The sequence below is a fragment of the Leopardus geoffroyi genome, chromosome B1 (genome assembly GCF_018350155.1).
Source record: "Leopardus geoffroyi isolate Oge1 chromosome B1, O.geoffroyi_Oge1_pat1.0, whole genome shotgun sequence".
Classification (NCBI taxonomy): Eukaryota; Metazoa; Chordata; class Mammalia; order Carnivora; family Felidae; genus Leopardus; species Leopardus geoffroyi.
In genome coordinates, this window is record NC_059327.1 from 31,837,407 (window position 1) to 31,857,773 (window position 20,367).

Genomic DNA, 20,367 nt, shown 5'->3' on the forward strand with positions numbered 1-20,367 from the left:
TCAATTGGGGGCCAATGTGCAGCCAATCAGCTCTGAGTCATCCAGGAGCCAAGATGACTTCCTTGTGACGGTGCTGGACCAGAGGCATTTCTGGGCCGTTTCTGGGGGTGGTGATCCCGCCGATGGCTTTGCCAGGGAGAAGCTGGCGTTGGATCCCTGGGTTCTGAGTCAGCAGAAAATGCCGGGCTGGACGGAGCTGCCCTTCTCCCAGCATGGCTGTGCGACCTTCTGTGTTTCTTCCCCAGGGAGCTGTGGCTCTCGTTTTCCCATGCTCCTGGACCCAGTCCTACTGTTCGCTTGAGTCCTGGCAGCTCCCTGAGAAAGCAGAACAGGCTCTGTGGCCTCTGAGTGAAGGGCTGAGACGTTTTACTTCCAGGTCAGCTGCTGACTCCCCAAGGGAAGTGATTTTTTTTTTTCATTAATGACTGTGTTCTATTATCTACCGCACGAGGAGAAACCACAAACTCAACTCTAAAGCTGTGGGGAAAGGGACGGCTCATATGAGGCAATCCAAGTCTTTAGTTTTTGCAGATTGCTGAATATTGAGCGTGTCAATGATCAAGCCTTTCTTCCCCTCATGGTGTTAAAATTTTAGTCATTCATTGAATTCTCCGCCATGTTCCCGAAAGAACTTGCGGTGCTCCATTTGGCTTATCAGCACTTACTTCAAAGGCATTGTGGAGAGTAAGAAAGCCAATGGCATTGAAAGTCTCAACAGAGTTTTGGGGACTATATGCAACTTTTATCCACTTTTTGTGCTACACTGTTTCGTGTGTGTGTGTGTGTGTATGTGTGTGTGCTGTGTACTTTGACGTGGCGATGATATCTGTTCTGGTGAAGGAAATGAGCGTTTGAACCATTAAAGTTGAGGATCTCTGTAGATACCCAACACCTTTGCGATCTTTTTCTGAAGAAAGGTTTTCTTTATTTGAGTCATCGTGATTCTCTGGCCTCAAGTGAAGGTACTGTGAAGGCACGCATTCTACTCCCCTGGCTGAAAGAACAGATCTTATTTAATGAAGAGCAGGGATAATTACCTAAAATCCACTCTTATCTTTGGAAATGGTCTGCACTTGTAAAACACTGCGTATCATAAAACCGGGCTAAAGAAAGAAAACCGATTTTCATCAGTTTGGAAGTTATTTAAGGAACTAGAGTTTTGGGGGTGCCTGGGTGGCTCAGTCGGTGGAGCGTCCGACTTCGGCTCAGGTCATGATCTCACGGTCCGTGAGTTCGAGCCCCGCGTGAAAAAAAGTGGAACAGATTAAAAAAAAAATCTCTTAGTGGCATGTGAAAGAAAGATTCCATTTTTGGTACTAAGATTTGGAAGTTTCCAGAAAGTGAGTGATACCCAGAAAGTAAAGAGAGGTTTTAGAATCAGCAAAGTTTGAATGAAAAAAAAAAAATCAGAAATAATACCTGATTCCTGGGACCTCATGTAGATCTAGGGGTTGGGTGGAGATTAGACAAATGTCATCATCGGCCGCGATACTGACAACACTCTGGAATATTATTAGCTTTATCTGGATGCTTTTTGTATCAAATTCTTGACCTGATTTTTGTCCTAGTTTCTCTCTTATATCATTTAGGTTTAGTGCTTCCTTTAAGGAAAAAAAAAAAAAAAAAACCTTAAAAAAATTCTAATGAAAGCCGGCTGACTCTACTATGAGTAATATAAGAAAATCTGTTTTGCTAAGGGAGTGACAGAATATTGAAATACCTGGTTTTATATTTTTATGTGGGTTTGGCAAATGCAGTCTGAAAGTGGCTAATATGATACCCGACCTGGTGTTAATAGCCAATGATAATTCCATATGTACCACCTGCTACCTGTCAGGTTACACATTCTTTCTTGTTTCCTTTTTTTGGCATGAAGGTTGCATTAACTGTGAATGTGGGTCTTCACGGCTTCGGTGGAGGCAAGCCGTCATACATTTCAGATGAGGTAGAGCTTTGATGTCATTATCATCTCGGCTTCTTTGCTCCGGCCACCCCTTCTTCCCAACTCGCCTCCCCCCCCACGACTCTTGAAAAGCACAACATGCCGTCCTGAATTTACGAACTGGGGAGATAGAGGGATGGAGACAGAACGAATCACGAGAAGAAACTGGGAGTGATAGTCAAGGTTGGGGGGGGGGGGGAAGATCTTCCCGGTAAAGAGTAAAATTAGAGGAATTTCCTGGAATGTATATACGAGGGGGAAAAAAACCCATTAGCCACAAGTGATGTGGGTTTGTTAACGAATTGCTTTACACCTTAGTGTTTAAAGGCCACAAAGTCGTTTCTCTTTCTCCCTAATAAGTTGTCAGGAATGTCTCAAAACCTGACTGCGCATGGGCCACAACTGCTTTCTCTCGGCTCTCTCCCCCCGGTACGTATTTTGAAATAGGCTGGGTAAAGCTGGAGAAAATATCCAAGAAAACCAAAACCAAAACCAAAACCAAATCATTTGCCTATCCATACGTGGGGCTTGACTGGGTGACCTTCTGGCTCTTTCCATCTCTAAGCTCTGCTGCAGAGAGGATGTGGCGTCCTTGGTCCAACACTTCAGGGAGGAAGGGGGGAGGCCCTCCCTTTCAGTCAGAATTTAACGATTAAGCCCTTTTCTCGCTTTAGCAAAACAGACCCGCACCCGTTCCCGACTACACAGAAACCAGGTTTCCTACTATAACCATCAAAAATGGGATGTGGGGAGTTTGAAAGACGAGCACGCTATATTACAGTGGGTTCTCTTGAAAGGTGAAGATGTTATTCGGGATCTCCATGGCCATGCATGTAGTTTTTGACCGAAGATAATTTTTGCCTCTTATTAATAGCATTATTCCAGCTGTTGTTATGTTCCTTCTGAGTCACTACGAGATACACAGAGAGCTCCCTTTCTTTTAGGCTTTTACAAACCTGCCTAAAACCATTTTTTTTTTTCCAACGTTTATTCATTTTTGGGACAGAGAGAGACAGAGCATGAATGGGGGAGGGGCAGAGAGAGAGGGAGACACAGAATCGGAAACAGGCTCCAGGCTCTGAGCCATCAGCCCAGAGCCCGATGCGGGGCTCGAACTCACGGACCGCGAGATCGTGACCTGGCTGAAGTCGGACGCTTAACCGACTGCGCCACCCAGACGCCCCTGCCTAAAACCATTTTAATCTCCTCAGGTGGAAACCGAAGGCAAAAGCTATGGTTTGGCTCTGAAAACCCGTCCCAGTGTCTTATGCTTCCAAGCTATCCAAGCAATAACATCGCTTCGCTCAGAAAAATTGTTGCACTCTTTCCAGGTGCTTTCAAGATATTTTTCTCAGTCTGCTTAGTCACTGCAGTAGCCCCAGGCCGTAGCCGGGGTCTAAGACGAATGCCTCTCGGGTGCCTGGGTGGCTCAGCCAACTTCGGCCCAGGTCATGATCTCACGGTTCGTGAGTTCGAGCCCCGCATCGGGCTCTGTGCTGACAGCTTGGAGCCTGCTTCGGATTCTTTGCCTCCCTCTCTCTCTCTGCACCTCCCCAGCTCATGCTCGCTGTCTCTGTCACAAATAGATAAACTTAAAAAAAAAATTAAAAAAAAAAAAAAGAAAAAGAAAAAATAAGATGAATGCCTCTCAGGGCAGAAGCAGGAGCTGCCTGTCAGTCTGACCCCCTGGCATTGGCTCCTGGCAGTGGCCACAGGCCTCTGAGGGGCTAGTGCACGTCTAAACTTGCATTTCCACTCGGGGGTGCCCGGGTGGCTCGCTCAGCTGAGCGTCCGACTTGGGCTCAGGTCACGATTTCAACATTTGTGAGTTTGAGCCCTGCTTTCAGCCCTGTGCTGACAGCTCAGAGCCTGGAGCCTGCTTCAGATCGTGTCTTCCTTGTTCTCTGCGCCTCCCTCCACCCCTACCTCTCGAAGATAAATAATAACCGTTAAAGAACATTTAAACTTTCATCTCTACTCCTGAGCTAGCTTGTGTCCTAGCTTTGTGGAAAAAAAAAAAAAAAAATGTTGGCTGCCTAGTAATGAGGAAGTATATGGTAACGGACCTGGGAAAATGTTTCCCTTTCTTCGGAAGTTGCTGTTGTGTGCATTCCCTGTGAAAACGTGCATTCCAGTGATAGACAGCCAGGCACATTTCAAGTGGCCCCGTCCTTTTGGCCTAACGATCTTTTTTGGCTGCTACTATTAGTGACTTCGCAGAGTGGGAGGGCCAAGGACCTCTCTGCTTTCTCCCAGCCTGTTATTTCTCCTCTCTTTGAAAGTTTGATCACTCCCCCTGCCAGAACATGCATTTCCCACTTTGTGTTTCTAGCTTTGTCCTCGATTTGTGTGACTGTTAAGCACACTTTGGCCTTCCAGATTGCCGCCTTGCCTCAAAATTTCAAACAAGTTATCGACCCATACCTGGACTCTCCTGCCCCTGGTTTATTCTCCGGGTCAAAACTGAGCCTCGTGCTCGGTCGTAAAACTATATAGTTTCACATTTTCAAGCGCACAGATGCGTGCGTTTCTTTGAGACTGTACTGTTCAGCATTAAAGAGGGACCCTTCATTGTAATCATTACCGAATGGATACAGTACTAATGGAACTTAATTGTTTCCACTAGATGGATCTCGGGTGTTTTTGGCAGCCAAAATGAAAATGATTCCAAATACCATCAAAGGGGCTTATAAGCACCCAGCATGCACAGAGTGTTTTGATATACAGTGGAGTGTTAATATCATTATCTCTCCTAATACAACATACGGTTACTTTAATCCTCTCCCGCCTCTGTGATCTTGCAAGATCCGACGGATAGACGGCAAAGAATAAAACATTATATACAAGGAGACAAAGGGAGAATTAGTCCCCATCCTCTGAGTGAGATTTTTTTGATTGTTTGAATGTTGGCTTCAAATATGTACCTTTATCAATACTGACTTCTGTATCTTCCACACTAGTTTGAGTTTGTATGCGACATCAAACATACCTTTTCACACATGTTCTTTCCAGATTTTTTTTAACACTTACTTAGCAGTTTATAGAAGGAAGTGAATGATCTCCTCAAGCTGCTTACAAATTAAAAAAAAATCTGTGCTTATTAATTATGCAGGATTAGTCTAATTATAATTCAGCAAATTAATTAGCGACAGAAGGTGTTCTGAAACATTGGAGTACATTTGCATGTTAAATGGAGAGGCTAGTCTGTAATATATGTAAATTTATGCATGGCTTCATAGTTTAATTTAAAAATTTGCAGCTGCATATGGTATGGGAGCAGGTGAAAAGTCAGTTTTAGTTTAATGATGCTAAAAAACATTGGATGGTGTCCTGTCTTACCAAGAGAATGCACTCATATCTGCTAATCTACGACTCTGTCATAAGAATATAGCATTACATAGATGCTCAAACTCAAGGTCATTAGTGAGTGGACCCGTAGGTGCAGTAAGCATAAAGCTAAAAACTGCGGGGGGAAAGCGGTGATAGGAGGGACCCAAACTCTGAACTTTGCTCGCCCCTTTCTTTATCCAACATTGCGTATTGGGTCGGTCCGCCTTAGTTTCAGGAAAGTAACCTTGCAACCTGTGTAGAAAGGGATTATCTTTTTTGTCCGACTGTTATCTGTGCTGGCAGGTAGAAAAGTTGTCCAACCTTGATTCCCTTTCCAAATATTCACATTTGCACTTCATTTCAATTTCCTGGAGCCGTGGGAAAGTTATTACCAAGTTATGAATTAATGGTAGGGTAGAGAGTTTTACACATTGGCCTCAACCATCTGGCAAAACAGTAAAACCAGCGGACCAGGCAGCAGCAAAGGGCTCTTGGTGTAATTGGTGTTCATTGCTCAGCCTAGCATAGATGAGCTTCACAGGGAGGGCAGAGCCACGGGAGGGGGAGGGGAAGGCTGTCCAAGGGGAGAAGGGGCGCTAAGGAAATAGGATGGTAAGGACCCATTAAGCTGATGGCTGGCTAATAACTTCATTTCTCTCCTTCATCCGAGTCGTCGTGGGCGTTAGAAAGGGAAAGAGATTTGTATTCCAATTCTGAAGTCTCCCTGAATGATGCTTCCTGAAGTCAGCCGGTACCACGTTCAGTTTCCCTCCGTCTTTTTTCCTCTTATTGATCTGAAGGGAGAGGGAAGGATCCGGCCAAAAAGAGGAGGCGGGTTAAAAACAAAGCAAAACAAACACACAAACAAAAAACAAAAGGAAAAGCTGGAACAGCGCACATTGCCAAGAGCCCTCCAAAGACACTTTCTGAGAACAATTGGAATTACAAACATGCTCCTAGCGTTCTGTTTCACTCCAATTCAAGCCCAAAGAGTTCAATTATTATTTTCATTAATGGTGTCAGATTTTCATCCGAGTGCAAAAACAAGGACTTCTCCTTGGAGATTCTTTTCCTACGAGCCTCATGTTGCCAAGTAATGGAATTCAGGGGAGTGAGGATGTGTGTCTGACTCCAGAAGGAAAAAAAAAGACAAAAAAAAAACCTCCCGCCACATAACCCCAGGTCCTCAGAAACTATAGGGTGTTATTGGTCAGACGTGGAGAATCAAAGTGGCCCCTTGTTTTGGCAACTCAGCGACTGTTGACAGTCGGTTGTTTGCACTTGAGCTCTGGGAGACCCTCACTTCGGAAGAAATCCCGAAATGGCTCGGAAATGGAGTCTATCAATACAGAGTCAGAATTACACAGTGGGGGAAGTCGCTCCCTCCTGGTCCACTGGAGAGGCAGTGTGTTTGGTAATGAAGAATCTGAAACTGAAGTGCCAAACTGAAGTGCCACTTCCAGGAGCTTGTGATTAGAGTGAACGCCGAATAGAAAGTGATCTGATGGGGCCCGCTGCCAGTGAGGAACCGAATTGTTTTGCCTGACCGTAGTTTGCGGAAAACGCGGATGAGGACTCTGACCCACGGTCCTCTGCTGTTGCTCTCTTCCTACGATCTGTTGTGATAGATTTAATGGCATTTTTGTTTTTCTTTTTACGGTATCTTTCCAGGGCATGCCCGGGTGGCTCCGTCAGTTGGGCATCCAACTTTGGTCCGTGAGTTCGAACCCCACATCGGGCTTGCTGTGGTCAGTGCGGAGCCTGCTTCAGATCCTCTGTCCTCCACTCTCTCTTCCCCAACCCTGCTCATTCTCTCTCTCTCTCTCTGTCTCTCAAAAATAAATAAACATTAAAAAAATAATAAAATAGGGGTGCCTGGGTGGCTCAGTCAGTTAAGGTCTTGATCTCGCGGTTCATGAGCTCAAGTCTCATGTGGGGCTCTGTGCTATTGGAGCCCACTTTGAGTTCCGTGTCTCCCTCGCTCTCTGCCCCTCTCCTGCTCACGCTCCCTCTCTCTTTCTTAAAAGTAAACATTAAAAAACTTAAAAAAAAAAAAACAACAAATGATCTCTCCCTGAAAATTAAGGGAAGATCTTTCAGTAGAGTATATATTAATACTGGAGAGGTAATCAATGCAGAGAGAACCAGATCTGAATTTATGGCAACTCCCTCTGGTATAATTTTGTTTAGAAAATGAGCCATTTTCACATGTGGTGGGGAGGAAGGGGCAATTCAGGGCGAGGTGCCGTAAGTTCGCCTATGGAAAGGCGAGGGCGCTAAGTTACTATGTCCCAGCCCAGGTGTTTACCCAAACACTTGGCGTGGATAATTCATCCTCGCCACTGGCGCAGGGGGTCAGGTTACAGAGGAAGAAACTGAAGGTCCCTAACTTTTTTTACAATAAATACAAAGCAAGCAAAAAGTAATAACAGTAATTGCAGAAGCCTTGATGTCGTGTGGCAGTGACTTGGTGGGGACACCCCAGTGAGCTGCCACATGTAAGACCGAAATTATCTGCAGCCAAAGAAATGAACTTGCTGGTCTATCAAAAAATCTCCAATGTAGGAGAGCCTCCTCGGTCCCTTGGGTAATGCTTTCAAAATTTAGCTTGGTGACTTGACTCTCAAAAAATGTTTTCCAAGATTTAATTCAACTGCTCATGTTGCACATTCGACTCCCAGCCTTTTCTGTCTCCATAGTCTTTTATTTTTTTAAGTTGATTTATTTGTTTAAGAGAGACAGAGACAGCATGAGTGGGGGAGGGACAGAGAACGAGGGAGAGAGAGAATCCCAAGCAGGCTCCAACGCTGCCAGCTTGGGGCCCGACGCATGCGGGGCTCGAACTCACGGAACGGTGAGATCGTGACCTGAGCTGAAACAAAGAGTTGGATGCTTACCTGACTGAGCCACCCGGGTGCCCCTTCCCTCCACAGTCTTGATGGACAAACGACCCCTAATCTTCATCATCCACTCAAGCAGTATTTTGTGTTCTTTTTCTAGAAGGCTGTAACTCTTTGGGTCATGTCATGTTTGGACCACGTGGGTTCTTGGGATGTCTTGTTTTCGGATACCTGATAGACTTTTGTCTGCTTGTTTTGTTTTGTGACATGAAGAATGACTTTACTTTCATTTCCATGGAATAAGGTGAAGGATGTCACATGATCCCCCCATAGATCAGTGAGGCCCTAGTCCCTGAAGCAAAGAGCCATTTGGCTGTATGTCCTACCTTTGTCTTCAAAAGAAGCACGGCCAAGGTCGCCTGGGTGGTTCAGTCGGTTGAGCGTCCCACTTCAGCTCAGGTTGTCATCTCCTGGTTCGTGGGTTCGAGCCCTGCATCGGGCTCTGTGCTGCTGGCTCGGAGCCTGGAGCCTGCTTGGGATTCTCTCTGTCTCTCTCTCTCTCTCTCTCTCTCTGCTCCTCCTTCACTTGCACTCTTTCTCTCTTTCTCAAAAATAAATATACATTGAAAACATTAAAGACAACAAGAAAAAAAGAAGCATAGCCAACCTCCCACCAGAGCCATGTTTTTCTAAGAGTCAGATGAAGCAGAGTTCCTCTCCTAGCTCTTCTACTTATTAGCTGTTTGACCTTGGACAAGTAATCTCACCTGTGTGAGTGTTGTTCCTCTCCCCTGTAAAACGGAGATGTTAATTCTCCTACTCTCAGAGGTGGGTGGGTTAAATACAATCACACATGGCACATAATATGAGGTCGATGAATGTGGGTTATTTATTTATTGTTATTACAGTCATCTCCGTAATTAGTCTTTCAACCATCGGGAGTGAGAGGGGTTGAGTGTAGTTGTAAGTAAGACAATGTAGTGCTTCCAGATTTTCCGTAAACTTACATTTTTCGGATCTGAAATGACCTCTCACCGAAGCAGTCTAAGTGGATAAACTTTAATGGTAATAAAACTCTTCCATAGGGATGCCTGTGGACATTAAAGATTCTGTCTGCTCTGTTCATGTATTTATATTTACATTTTAAGGGACTGTTTAAATAAATAGATCACCTAGAAAATCAGCTTAGAGAAATGAGTATTTGATTTAAGCCTAAAGATCCCAGTCAACATTTTTCAGTTATCCCCCCTTTCCATGGATCTTCTTGAACCTTTGTTTTGGCTGTCATCTTCCCAAGCAGATGTCAAGTTCCAACCGTTCCCAGATGCCCCATTGTCAAGTTTTTAAGGCATAGCAAGAGTCAATGGGGAGTTTGACACCCCCCCCCCCCCCCAGAGTCTCTTAATTTTTGTGGACTTGAATGAGAGCCTTCACAAGGCCCTTAATGCTTCAGGGCTCTTTCTTCCTTGGGCTGATACCTAAACAATCAATAGATTTATCAAGGGCAATGTCATCTTTGAGCCAAGCATGGGGCCCACTGCTGCCCTTCATCTCACTTTGGCCGCCAGGATTTGGATTCTGTTGTAGGCTTTTGGGAGAGGAAAATGCGTTCTTTCTGTTGTCAGAAGGTTCAAAGAGGATGTTACAGTTAAGACCTAGATTAAAGCTGGAGCATTATCATCATGTTTTTTACTGGTCTCAAGTGGAAACCCAGCACTTAGGGGTTTTCCTACCTTGCAAAGCAGAGGGAGCTGCCATGTTGGACGTTCTGAGTGAGAAAATGGCCCCCGCAGGTGTGTCCATCCAGCGCGGCCCCTCATCCTGCCTAGTCCCCCGAGGATCCAAGCGTGACAGGGCCCTGGGACAAGAGAGGCAAATGCTCATTTCTTTCAAATATGACTGGATGATCCGGCCTCTCCCTACATTTGATAGTTCTCAGAAGTGGTATGAGTGCCTTAAAGGAGAGGAGTTAACCTTCTTTTCAGAAGCACCCACAAGCAGTGGGAGCCAATTGTATTTTAATTTATTGGACTCTAGAAAAGGCGGTTTAGTAGTTAATCCAGATAACATGTGTCTTCCTCGAAAATCATTGGACTTCGGCCTTTAAACACCTACACGGTTTGTGAGGCATATCCAGTCTACATATGGCTCAGGCTTCAGTGAGCCAGCCTGCTTATGTGGCCATCGTGGCAGAGAGAGAGAGAGAGAGAACCAGAGAGAGAACCCCTTGCTCTTGGCTTTTGGAGAGGGTGGGGGTATTCTCATCTTTGTGGTGTGGAACATGTGATCGTGGTACTGCAGAAATTATTTCCAGCATAGGCAGAATTAGATATGTTTTTTTAAGGGAAAAGGTTTCAAAGTGAAAGGTATTTTACACATTATTTTGTATAGAGTAAGGTTTTACCTGATGGTGGCTGTTACTGGTGCTAGTTCACCTTCTTTTTTTTTTTTTTAATTTTCTTTTTTTTACATTTATTTATTTTTGAGACAGAGAGAGACAGAGCATGAACAGGGGAGGGGCAGAGAGAGAGGGAGACACAGAATCCGAATCAGGCTCCAGACTCTGAGCTGTCAGCCCAGAGCCCGACGCGGGGCTCGAACTCACGGACCGTGAGATCATGACCTGGGCCGAAGTCGGACGCCCAACCGACTGAGCCACCCAGGCGCCCCTAGTTCACGTTCTTTTGATACGCATCCCTGTCTAATCTTTTCCTTGCAGACGTTCATGTCTTCCCACAGTGCTCTCTGCAACACTTTCCGTATTGCAATTTTTTTAGAAGGCGCTAGATCTCGGATTTCAAATGGGAGGTGAATTGAATGACCTCTACCACAAATCTGGACAGAATTCTGCTGGGCTTCGTACTAGTCGGATTGTTGGTTATAATTCTGGAATCCGGTGTGAATACTGAGTAATTGCCCTTCCTTGGATTTAGAGACACGTCCTGCCCGCCCCGCTTCTCCCACCCTCCAGGCCGTCACTCTGCGCTCTATTTCTGCAACTGGTTTTAAAGTCAGGTTCCTTTTGGGAAGGGCTCAGGACACTTCTAGACCTACCCTTCTAGAACTTTCATTCTACTCTTAAACAGTGATGCGTGTTCCAGTATTCCAGATTGGCAGAAGAGATTCCTGGGGTACTAGGAGATCCCGTGAGATCGTAGCCCCATATTCAGGGGTCTCCAGACGACTCTCACAATCTGAAGAAGTATATTTTGAAGAGGTTGATTGTGTGCTCCATGAGGGCACACTTATTTGCCATGGTGCTTGAACTTTTGTGGAATTTACTATATACTTTGCAGTCGATCAGATAGGTAAATACATGACTGGCATTAGTAGACATTGACTTCCATGCAACTATCTTTGACCTAATGTTTCCCTCTTGCGATGCTATAGCCCTCTCACCAAGAAACCGGAATCCTTCACGTGGTTCTCTTTCTTTCCTTCCCCCTCCCCTTACCTCCCTCCGTCCCTCTCTCCCTCCCTCCTTCCCTTTTCCTTCCTTCCTCCCTCCTTCCCTCTTCCTTCCTGCCTGAGCATTTTCTGTTTTAAAACAGCCGTTTTGAGATATAACGGACACACTAGAAAGTTCACCCATTTAATGTGTACAGCGCCATGCCTTCTAATCTGTTCACAGAGCTGTGCAATCATTGCCGTAATCTAATTGGTTCAGGAAACATAGAACGCCAGATGGAGCTTGCTGCGAGAAAGACCCAGGTTCAAATCCTTGTTTCTGCCACGGACAAGCTGTGTGATCTTGGGCAAGTGTCTGAAAAATCTGGTGCCTTTGTTTTTCGTGGCTGTGAGACGATTCATCAGTCATAAAGTTGTTGCAAGAAAAAAATGGCGCACTGTATATGAAACACCTAGCTCAGGGTATTGCACAGAGGAGACAAACTTCCTTTCCGTCCCTTCTGTGATCCCGACACCCTTCAGCCGCTGGTCCAACCCAGAATGGTGAGCAGGGACAGAGGTGGCTTTGACCTGTGATGTTCCTCAGCCACCTTCTCCTGCCTCAGAAGCATCCAGAAGGGGTCTTGAGAGAATGGACACTCAGCAGTTTGCCTGCCAAGCCCCAGGGTACCACCTGCTCTGACCAAGGCATCACCTAAGATGCCTCACTTTCCATCCATCAGCTGTCCTGCCTTATTTAGTTATTTAGTTAGTTATTTTTCCAGAATCTCAGATCAGTGGGTTTGCCCTATCTCTAGAAAACCCTGCAAACATCCCACTTGGACTTTAGTAAATCGGGGTCTTTTTGTCTTCAGTGCTTTCTTCTATCAGTGCAGCCATTTCTGGAGGGCTCTCAGCTCTACACGCTTGACTTTGTGATCATAGAATGTTAATGTTGCCTCAGCCCTGGAGATCATCCAGTTAAACCCAGCGGAAGAAACTGAGGCCCAGGGAAGTGAGGTAACCTGGTTGCATAGCTGGTTGGTAGCAGGTCAAGACTAGAATCCTGGCAGCATTTAATATATATTTGTGGAGTGCAGGAATGCCTTTTGGTACCTTAGGTTGCCTCAGCGGACCTAGGAATCAGGTTGAAAGCTGATGGCTCGAGTTCCCATTCTGATCCCACCTCCCCGCGTCTATAAAACAAGGACAGTCCTGCAGTTGTTAGAGTTCGCGCCTCAGGAATGAGATCAGAAGCCTTGCAAAGTGTACTATATGCTGAGTGGCTATAATATTTATGGAGTCAACGCTGTTTGGAGAAAGTGGAAATAACAACATCCATCCTGATGAGAATCTGCACATTTGGTCCGAATCTTGTAATTCATTTTGGTTTCCCGTTTCTGAGTGCAGAGTGCTGACATTTTCCAGGCAGCTGTGGCTTCGGAGGGATCCAGACCCAGGGGATTTGTTCCCTGCCTGTGGCTAATGGATGGTATAGTTAGTAAAGGGTTCTCTAGCAAGCCCCTGAGCACGGTGGGTGGAGGGGGTGTGGGCGAGGGAGGTGGAAGACAGCAGGAAAAGGAAGAGAAAAAATTGGAGACATCAGTAAACCCCAGAATTCCTTTACATTAATTTTTAGGTTCACATATAAAATATCCAGGCCATAGTTTCTGGAGCTAGCCATTTAGAAGTCGCTGTGCCTTCCTTTAGAAAGTACTGTACAACGTAAGAGAATTTTCTCTCTCTCCCTCCCCGCTTGACTTACCCCCGACCCCCGCCACCACTCCCTTCTCCTTTGTGAACGGAGGGTTATATCCCTTACTGTGCAGGGAGCTGTCTAGGTTACAAACTCCAATCCCAGGCCAGCAAAAGAGTCAAAACTTTCCATCCAAAGAACTCCTAATTGAAAATGAATCGAGCCTTTCGGCAGGCCCCTCGTTTCCCCCAATCAATTTGATTTCTTGTAAGCATTTATTTTTTTTGCACTTTTCCACCTACCACACTATGCGCGTAATAATGCCTTCGCGAACATTAATGTCTTCACCAGATACATTTCAGGGAGAGGGTAGGGCAGGTAAGGGAAAGTCTAACACACAGAGAGTGCATTATAAGGAGCTCCGCTGAAGCAAAACTTTCCAAACATCAAGGACTTGGTAAGAAAAGGCACTTGATTTGGTTTGAGGAGGGGAAAAGGTGTAAATCACCCATGGGGGGTGGGGGGGGGAGGGCTATTGTTTGCAAGGGGACTCCTGTGAGAAAAAGCAAGTTTTAAAGGATCTCCGTGAGTCGTGAGTGGCAGTAGCTGCCTCTGCGGAGAATGTACAAACGGAGGAACATTTCCCCTCACAAAAATCAAATGTTTGAATTCTGCTCGGTCTCCGAGTGCTACGGGCAGGCATTTCACTGCATTTTAGGGAGCAAAGGCAGGTGGTGAATTTGGACACTGCGTAAAGCAGTGAGGGGCAAAAGAAAAAAAAAATAAAAAAGCAGTGCGGGGCATCTTCTCTGCCCTGTCATTCCAGAGGTACCTCGGCCGGAGACCCTCGGTGGCTGCATGGCACCGGAAGTAATGCCCACCCCCCGCCCCACCCCCCACTCCCACCCCCGCCCCAGTAAAGATTAAAAGAGAGAAGTGAAAAGCAGATGTCGTAACAGAACGAAAAAAATTTAGCTGTTATTTCCAAATTCACACCCCACCTTATTCATAGATAGGGGTCAGGAGCACTTGGCCAAATATTTTTAGCGAATCTAGAGTAAAAGAGACTCCAACACGGAAAACACTGTGCAGAATACAGTTCCCACTCTCTCCTCCTTTATCGTGTACTGCTTATCTTTCCATCAGGGCTATTATTATTATTTTTTTCTTTAAGTGCTACATACAATTAACCGGAGCGCGCTCTAATTCTTTTGTGTGATTCTTTAAAAAAAAAATGAAAATAAACAGAAGGTCACCCTGAGAGCATCTCACCAGCCATTGCTTTAAAATAGAATTTTTGGAAGCATTGTTGATTTCCACTTATTTTTGTTGGTAAATCCTGGGAAAAAAATGTATATCTTTTCCTTTAAAGTTCTAATTCAAGGCATGGATGTGAGAGTTCTGGAGGGACTTTGGGACTGCGTAAAATTTCGTTGTCATAGTAACAGAAAGGGAAATAGGCCTAGCTCACCTGGGACTTTAACACTGCAAAAGCTGGATTTTTTTTTTTTTTAAGGAAAAGGACTCTGCAAGTGAAATAAATGAGAAACTTATTGTGGTTTGCAACAAAACCCAAAACATGAAATAGGTAAATGGCTGAAAAGACCACCTCTGCCATTTTTTTGTTGTTGTTGTTGTTGTTGTTCCATGTCCTTGTCTGATTAAAGGTTCCCAATTTTAAACCTGCACAAATAGTTTATTTCAGAGGCTGTGGGCTTTAAAATATGCCTTACGGATGATAACCTCAGACCATTATGCTGCGCCTTTGTATTTTTCGGGATGATCTACAGATGGTCTGAGAGGACATTCACACTTGTTATTAATCATAAAAACCCCAGTGTATTCCTGCACAGACCGATCTGCCTTTGGATGGCAACATACCGTTTTCTGATTTTTATATACATTGGTTAAAAATATCAGGGGCCCTTTTGTGGGTGAGGGGATACGTGTGAGGTGTGCGAGCGTGAAGGTGTGTGTGGCCCGCGGAAAGCCACATGCGTGAGGAACCCTAGGATTCTGGGTGAAGTCATGCCATTTTTTTTTTACCCCGGAGCAAGACATTTTTGCGCAGCAGGAGTCACTGCTGCCTTGGAAGGCTTATTTTTGGGAGACAGAGTGCCCTTGCAACTCGGGGTGGGGGGGGCGGGTATACAACCAGGAGCCCAGCTTGGGAGCCACCTCACAATCCTCAACGGGTGATGGAGCCGGCGTGTGATTGCAAACATCCAAATTTGCAAATTGCAGTGGGTTGGGGCAGGGTGTTCCTTCCCAGGCGGCTGGCTGAAATTCCCCAGACTTTGAAACACAATCGCTTTCCAATCAAATCTAATATAATGCAGATCTATTTTCTCTTAAAAACTGTTTACTCCGGAGTGTAACACGTTGCTTTCTCTTCGCAGATTCTTTCTCAAATTTTTCCTCAAGTGCAATCAGAATTGTTTGAAAACAGCAGGAAACCCGAGGGACATGAGAAGGTTTCAGGTAAGGGGCCTGCGGTTCTTTCCTGTTAAATAAGTCATCCTGTTTTCCCAGTCTTTAGCAGTTGCTGCTTCTTCTTTTTTTTTTTTTTTCTTTTTTCTGCCTTAGAAAACATTATTCACCGATGCTGCTAACAATAAAGATAACTCTAAATGATAACCCTCATCCCATAGCATTGAGGGTTTCTTCATTTTGTAGTGCTTAGGCCCTCGGCCTCTATTGCCGAGGCCCCAGGGGAGGGGCACCAACCCGTGCTGGAGATTTGATTTTAAGCCCTCAGGCTGCCCTTCGCACACACAGCTGCCCACAGCAGGAACCGTGTTCTTGATACTCCGCCACCTTGGGATTTTTCAAAGCAGCTTCTCTGTGCTTTCTGCAAGCAACAGCCTCTTCCTTTCCTTTCCCACCGATTAACTATTCAGTGGTCTCTCTCGGAGCCTTTGGGAAAGCAGCAGCCCAAACAGCCGTGGTCACTTTAAGATCGCAGCATGACCACAAGACCCACGGGGCAGTGACCCAGCTGCCTGGCAGTTAAATCTGCCACCGGTTTCGTCACCCTTGCCACTGATGTACTGAGGACACGAGCTAATAAAAACACAGAGAGAGGCAAAGTGTGTCAGCTAGGAGATGAGAGGAAGTGCAGTCCCCCTCGGCCCCCTTCCTTAATCTTTGCAGGACCCATATTTAATCCACCGAAAGGCTTTCCTGCCATTCACACCCCGGCGAAACATACAGCGCTCTCTTCCCCCTGGAAAAATTGAAAACACGTTAGACAATAGCCTTCAAGCTTGAGACTTAAAAAAAAAAAAAAAAAAAAAAATCCGGCAGCAACGGAAGGGATGGGGATTATTAAACTCGTGTCTTGGGCGAGGAAAGTGAGGTTCTAGGGCCTTAGTGACCTGCCTCTAATCGCAGGAAGGATGTGATGGAACCAGGAGCCAGGAGCGTCTGTCTGCTCAAACCCCTTCCACCAGACCGCGGGTTTGCACTGTGTACAACAGCTAGGTGCGCGCTTTGCTGTTGACTTTTTGAAAAACCTGAATCATTTCTGAGCAAGGGGCTGCACGTATTCGTTTTGCGCGGGACCGCACAGATAATGTCGCTGCTCCCACCCGCGGCTCAGAGAGCTTCTCGGGTTTAGGAACAGGGTCCTTAAAGAGTTGCCAGGGGAGGTGGGTGCACACACGGTGAGAGAACTACTTTGCAAAAAAAAAAAAAAAAAGAAAATTCTTGTCATTTTTTTTCCCCACCATCTGATGGCTATCGAACTATCTTCCTGGCACTGGCCCACTTTTTGCGCATTATTGAACACTATTACCAGCCTCTCTTCCTCTCCATCACACAATTTCTTCCCCTTGCCGTATGCCGTGAAGACAAATAGAAATAAAGTGAGCTTTCTTGGGGACCACGCAAGGAGGATTGTGCAAGGTGGAAGTTTATGGTATTCCATGTTCCAAATGCAATAGTATAGCATGTCAGTCCAAAAAAAGTGTGAGATGCAAAAAGAATTCCAAAGTACCTCGATGACCAGAATGACCTTGGCTTTCACTTCCCCAAGAAACAGAGTCGGGAGGAGAGGTTGGCAGTTTGCATTCCTATCTTCCTGTTCACTACCATCACTTCCAAAGAGTTTTGCATTTGAGAATGCTCTTATAAATGTGAAGAGGCTTTTTTTTTTTAATTTTTTTTTTTCAACATTTATTTATTTTTGGGACAGAGAGAGACAGAGCATGAACGGGGGAGGGGCAGAGAGAGAGGGAGACACAGAATCGGAAACAGGCTCCAGGCTCTGAGCCATCAGCCCAGAGCCCGACGCGGGGCTCGAACTCCCGGACCGCGAGATCGTGACCTGGCTGAAGTCGGACGCTTAACCGACTGCGCCACCCAGGTGCCCCTGTGAAGAGGCTTTTAATAGAAAGCCTTGTCATTTTATTTTTCTCAACTTTTGGAAACGTACCCACTAAGCAAACGCATGCTCATATTTCCTCTACTTCTTTGGTTATTTACTAAGTGAGGGTTTTAACGTGTCTGAGCTTTCAACAGGGTCAGAATAAATATTGCTGATCTCAGAATGATGGCGAGTTCTCATCCCATGTGAAAATATTTAACTTCTGCAGAGAACGAGAAAGATTTTTTTTAAGCTTGTGGGTTCTGATTGTCTTATTTTGGGGGTAGGGCTAACATCAATCGGCAATTTTCTTTTGTATTTTTTTATTGAGTTAAAATTCAGAGAACATATCATTGATCCTTTTTAAAAAGTTGTTTATTTGAGAGAGAGAGAGAGAGAGAGAGAGAGAACTCCAAGCAGGCTGTGTACTCTCAGCGTGGAGCCCGATGTGGGGCTTGAACTCAGGAGCTGTGAGACCAAGAGCCGGATGCTTAACCGACCGAGCCACCCAGGCACCCCAGAGAGAACATATCATTCATCATTTTAACCATTTTAAATTGTGCAATTCAGTGGCCTTTAGTATATTCACAGTGTTGTGCAATGATCACCGCTATATGCTTCCAGAACATTCATCATCCCCAAATGAAACCCCACACCTCCCAATTCTCTTTTCTCTCCACCCACTGGCAACCACAAATCCACTTGCTGTCTCTTGTGGATTTTTCTCTTGGGGAAATTTCATAGAATTGGAATCATACAATCTGTGGCCTTTTGGGTCTGGCTTCGTTTCACCTAGCATGATGTTTTCAAGGCTCAACTGTGCTGTAGCCCATGACAGTCCTCCATTCCTTTTAGTGGCCGGATAATATTCCATTGTAAAAATGTACCGCATTTTGTTTATCTGTGCATCCGGTGACGGACCCTTGGGTTGTTCCTACACTTAGGCTTTTATAAATAGTGCCGCTATGAACATTTGTGTGCAAGTTTTTTCATGTGCAAACAGAACATATGTTTTCAATTCTCTTGAGTATATACCTAAGAGTAGAATTTCTGAGTCATACATTAACTCTATCTTTAGCTTTTTGAGGAATTGCCAAACTGGTTTCCACAGTGGCTGCATCATTTTACATTCCCACCAGTAATGTTCAAAGGTTGCATTTTCCCCATCTCTTTGCCAACACTTGTTATTTTCTGGTTTTTGTTTGTTTCTTTGTTTGTTTCTTTTTTAATTCTAGCCATCCTATGAAGGTGAAGTGGTATTTTACTGTGGTTTTGATTTGTCTTTCCCTAATGGCTAATTGTGTGGAGCAGTTGTTCATGTGCGTGTTGACCACTTGTGTATCTTCTTTGGAGAAGTGTCCATTCCAAATCCTTTGTCCATTTTTAATTGGGTTATTTGTCTTCTAATTGTTGAGTTCTATGGGTTTATATTTTACATATATATATAAAATATAGTTTATTGTGATTATGTGTGTTTGTGTGTATATATATATATATATATATGTATATATATATATATATATATATATATATATGTGGGGGGGGGATACTAGGCCCTTATCAGATAATTGCTTTGCTAATATTATTTCTCATTCCATCATTGTCTTTTCTCTTTTTGGATAGTGTTCTTTCTTTGATGCAAAGAAGAAATGATAATTTTTATACTGTGCTCAGATTCTATTAAGAGTATAGTCTTCAATGAATACTCTTTGCATAGAGAAAAGCCTTGACTATGACTATGGGCTATCAGGGTCAAGTGGGAGACTTGGGTCAAGTTCAACATATGGAACCAAACCAGAGATTGTAGGTAATCATGGTGGTGGGGCGGGGGGCGGGTTGTGATCTGAAGGAATGGTGACTTGGGAATTTCTGAAATACATATCTTACTCAGAATGACAAAGGTAATACTTTTAAACCATACAGACAATTACTTCATTTCTTTACTTTGTTAAGTGATCAAACATATTTAATCTGAAGTCTTCTTTTGTGGAGATTTGATGTGAACAGAATAAAAATATGAATCTCTTCTTACCAAATCACGACGCCAACCAACCTCCCTCTCGTCTCTCACCCCTCTTCTTTCCTCTGTCTCCAAAACACTGGTGGAACCAAATTCTTTTCCCAAAAATGAGCACATGAGAACAAAACCATTATATTACATTCATTTTCTAACCTAAAACAAACCTTTCTTTAATTCAGTTCAAGTCCTAATTATCTTGGACCTATATAAATACATATGTCTATTTATCAAAACACAATAGGTTTTAATCCTTTTTTGGCTCACAACCTATTGAGAATTTGGTAGAAGCTATAGTTTCTCCACCAAAAGCTACATTTAAACCAACTTTTACTTAAAATATCAGGTGTGGCCAGACCTCTTGAAATGTTTCTTAGGGTTCCATGGACCCCTGATCTAAGGAAATGAAATTCATCTACCAAATGGCCGTCCTCCATTTAACCCTTACAAAGAGGACCTGTTCACTTGGGAATTCCCTCACGAATTTTCCCATTCTCTTATAAATGCCATCTGTTCCCAGGTGGCTCTTGGATCCCTGTCCTCAGACCTCACCCTTCTCTGGAGCTGCAGAATTACCATTCTACCTTCTTCCTGGGCATCTTCTCTTGTGTCACTAGTGAGCACATGTTCACAGCAGATCTCAGTACTTCCTTTCTGGATCTGTGCCCTCCTCATTTATCGTTGAAGTATCACTTCCTCCACCCAAGTATCGGTTAAATCTATCTCTCCTCCTGAAAACAACTGCAATAGGTCCCTGCTTCTACTCCTTCCTTGTCTACGCCATCCCCA

At 44.6% G+C, this 20,367-nt stretch overlaps 1 protein-coding gene across 2 annotated transcripts in view; it reads left to right on the plus strand.

Annotated features, from left to right (window-relative positions):
* Positions 1-20,367, plus strand: part of EBF2 (EBF transcription factor 2) — a 198,131-nt gene that overhangs the window by 120,466 nt on the left and 57,298 nt on the right. For both annotated transcript variants that reach the window (XM_045456765.1, XM_045456766.1), the window contains exon 7: positions 15,595-15,676. In XM_045456765.1, the coding sequence (XP_045312721.1) occupies positions 15,595-15,676 (82 nt within the window). The remainder of the gene's footprint in view (positions 1-15,594; positions 15,677-20,367) is intronic.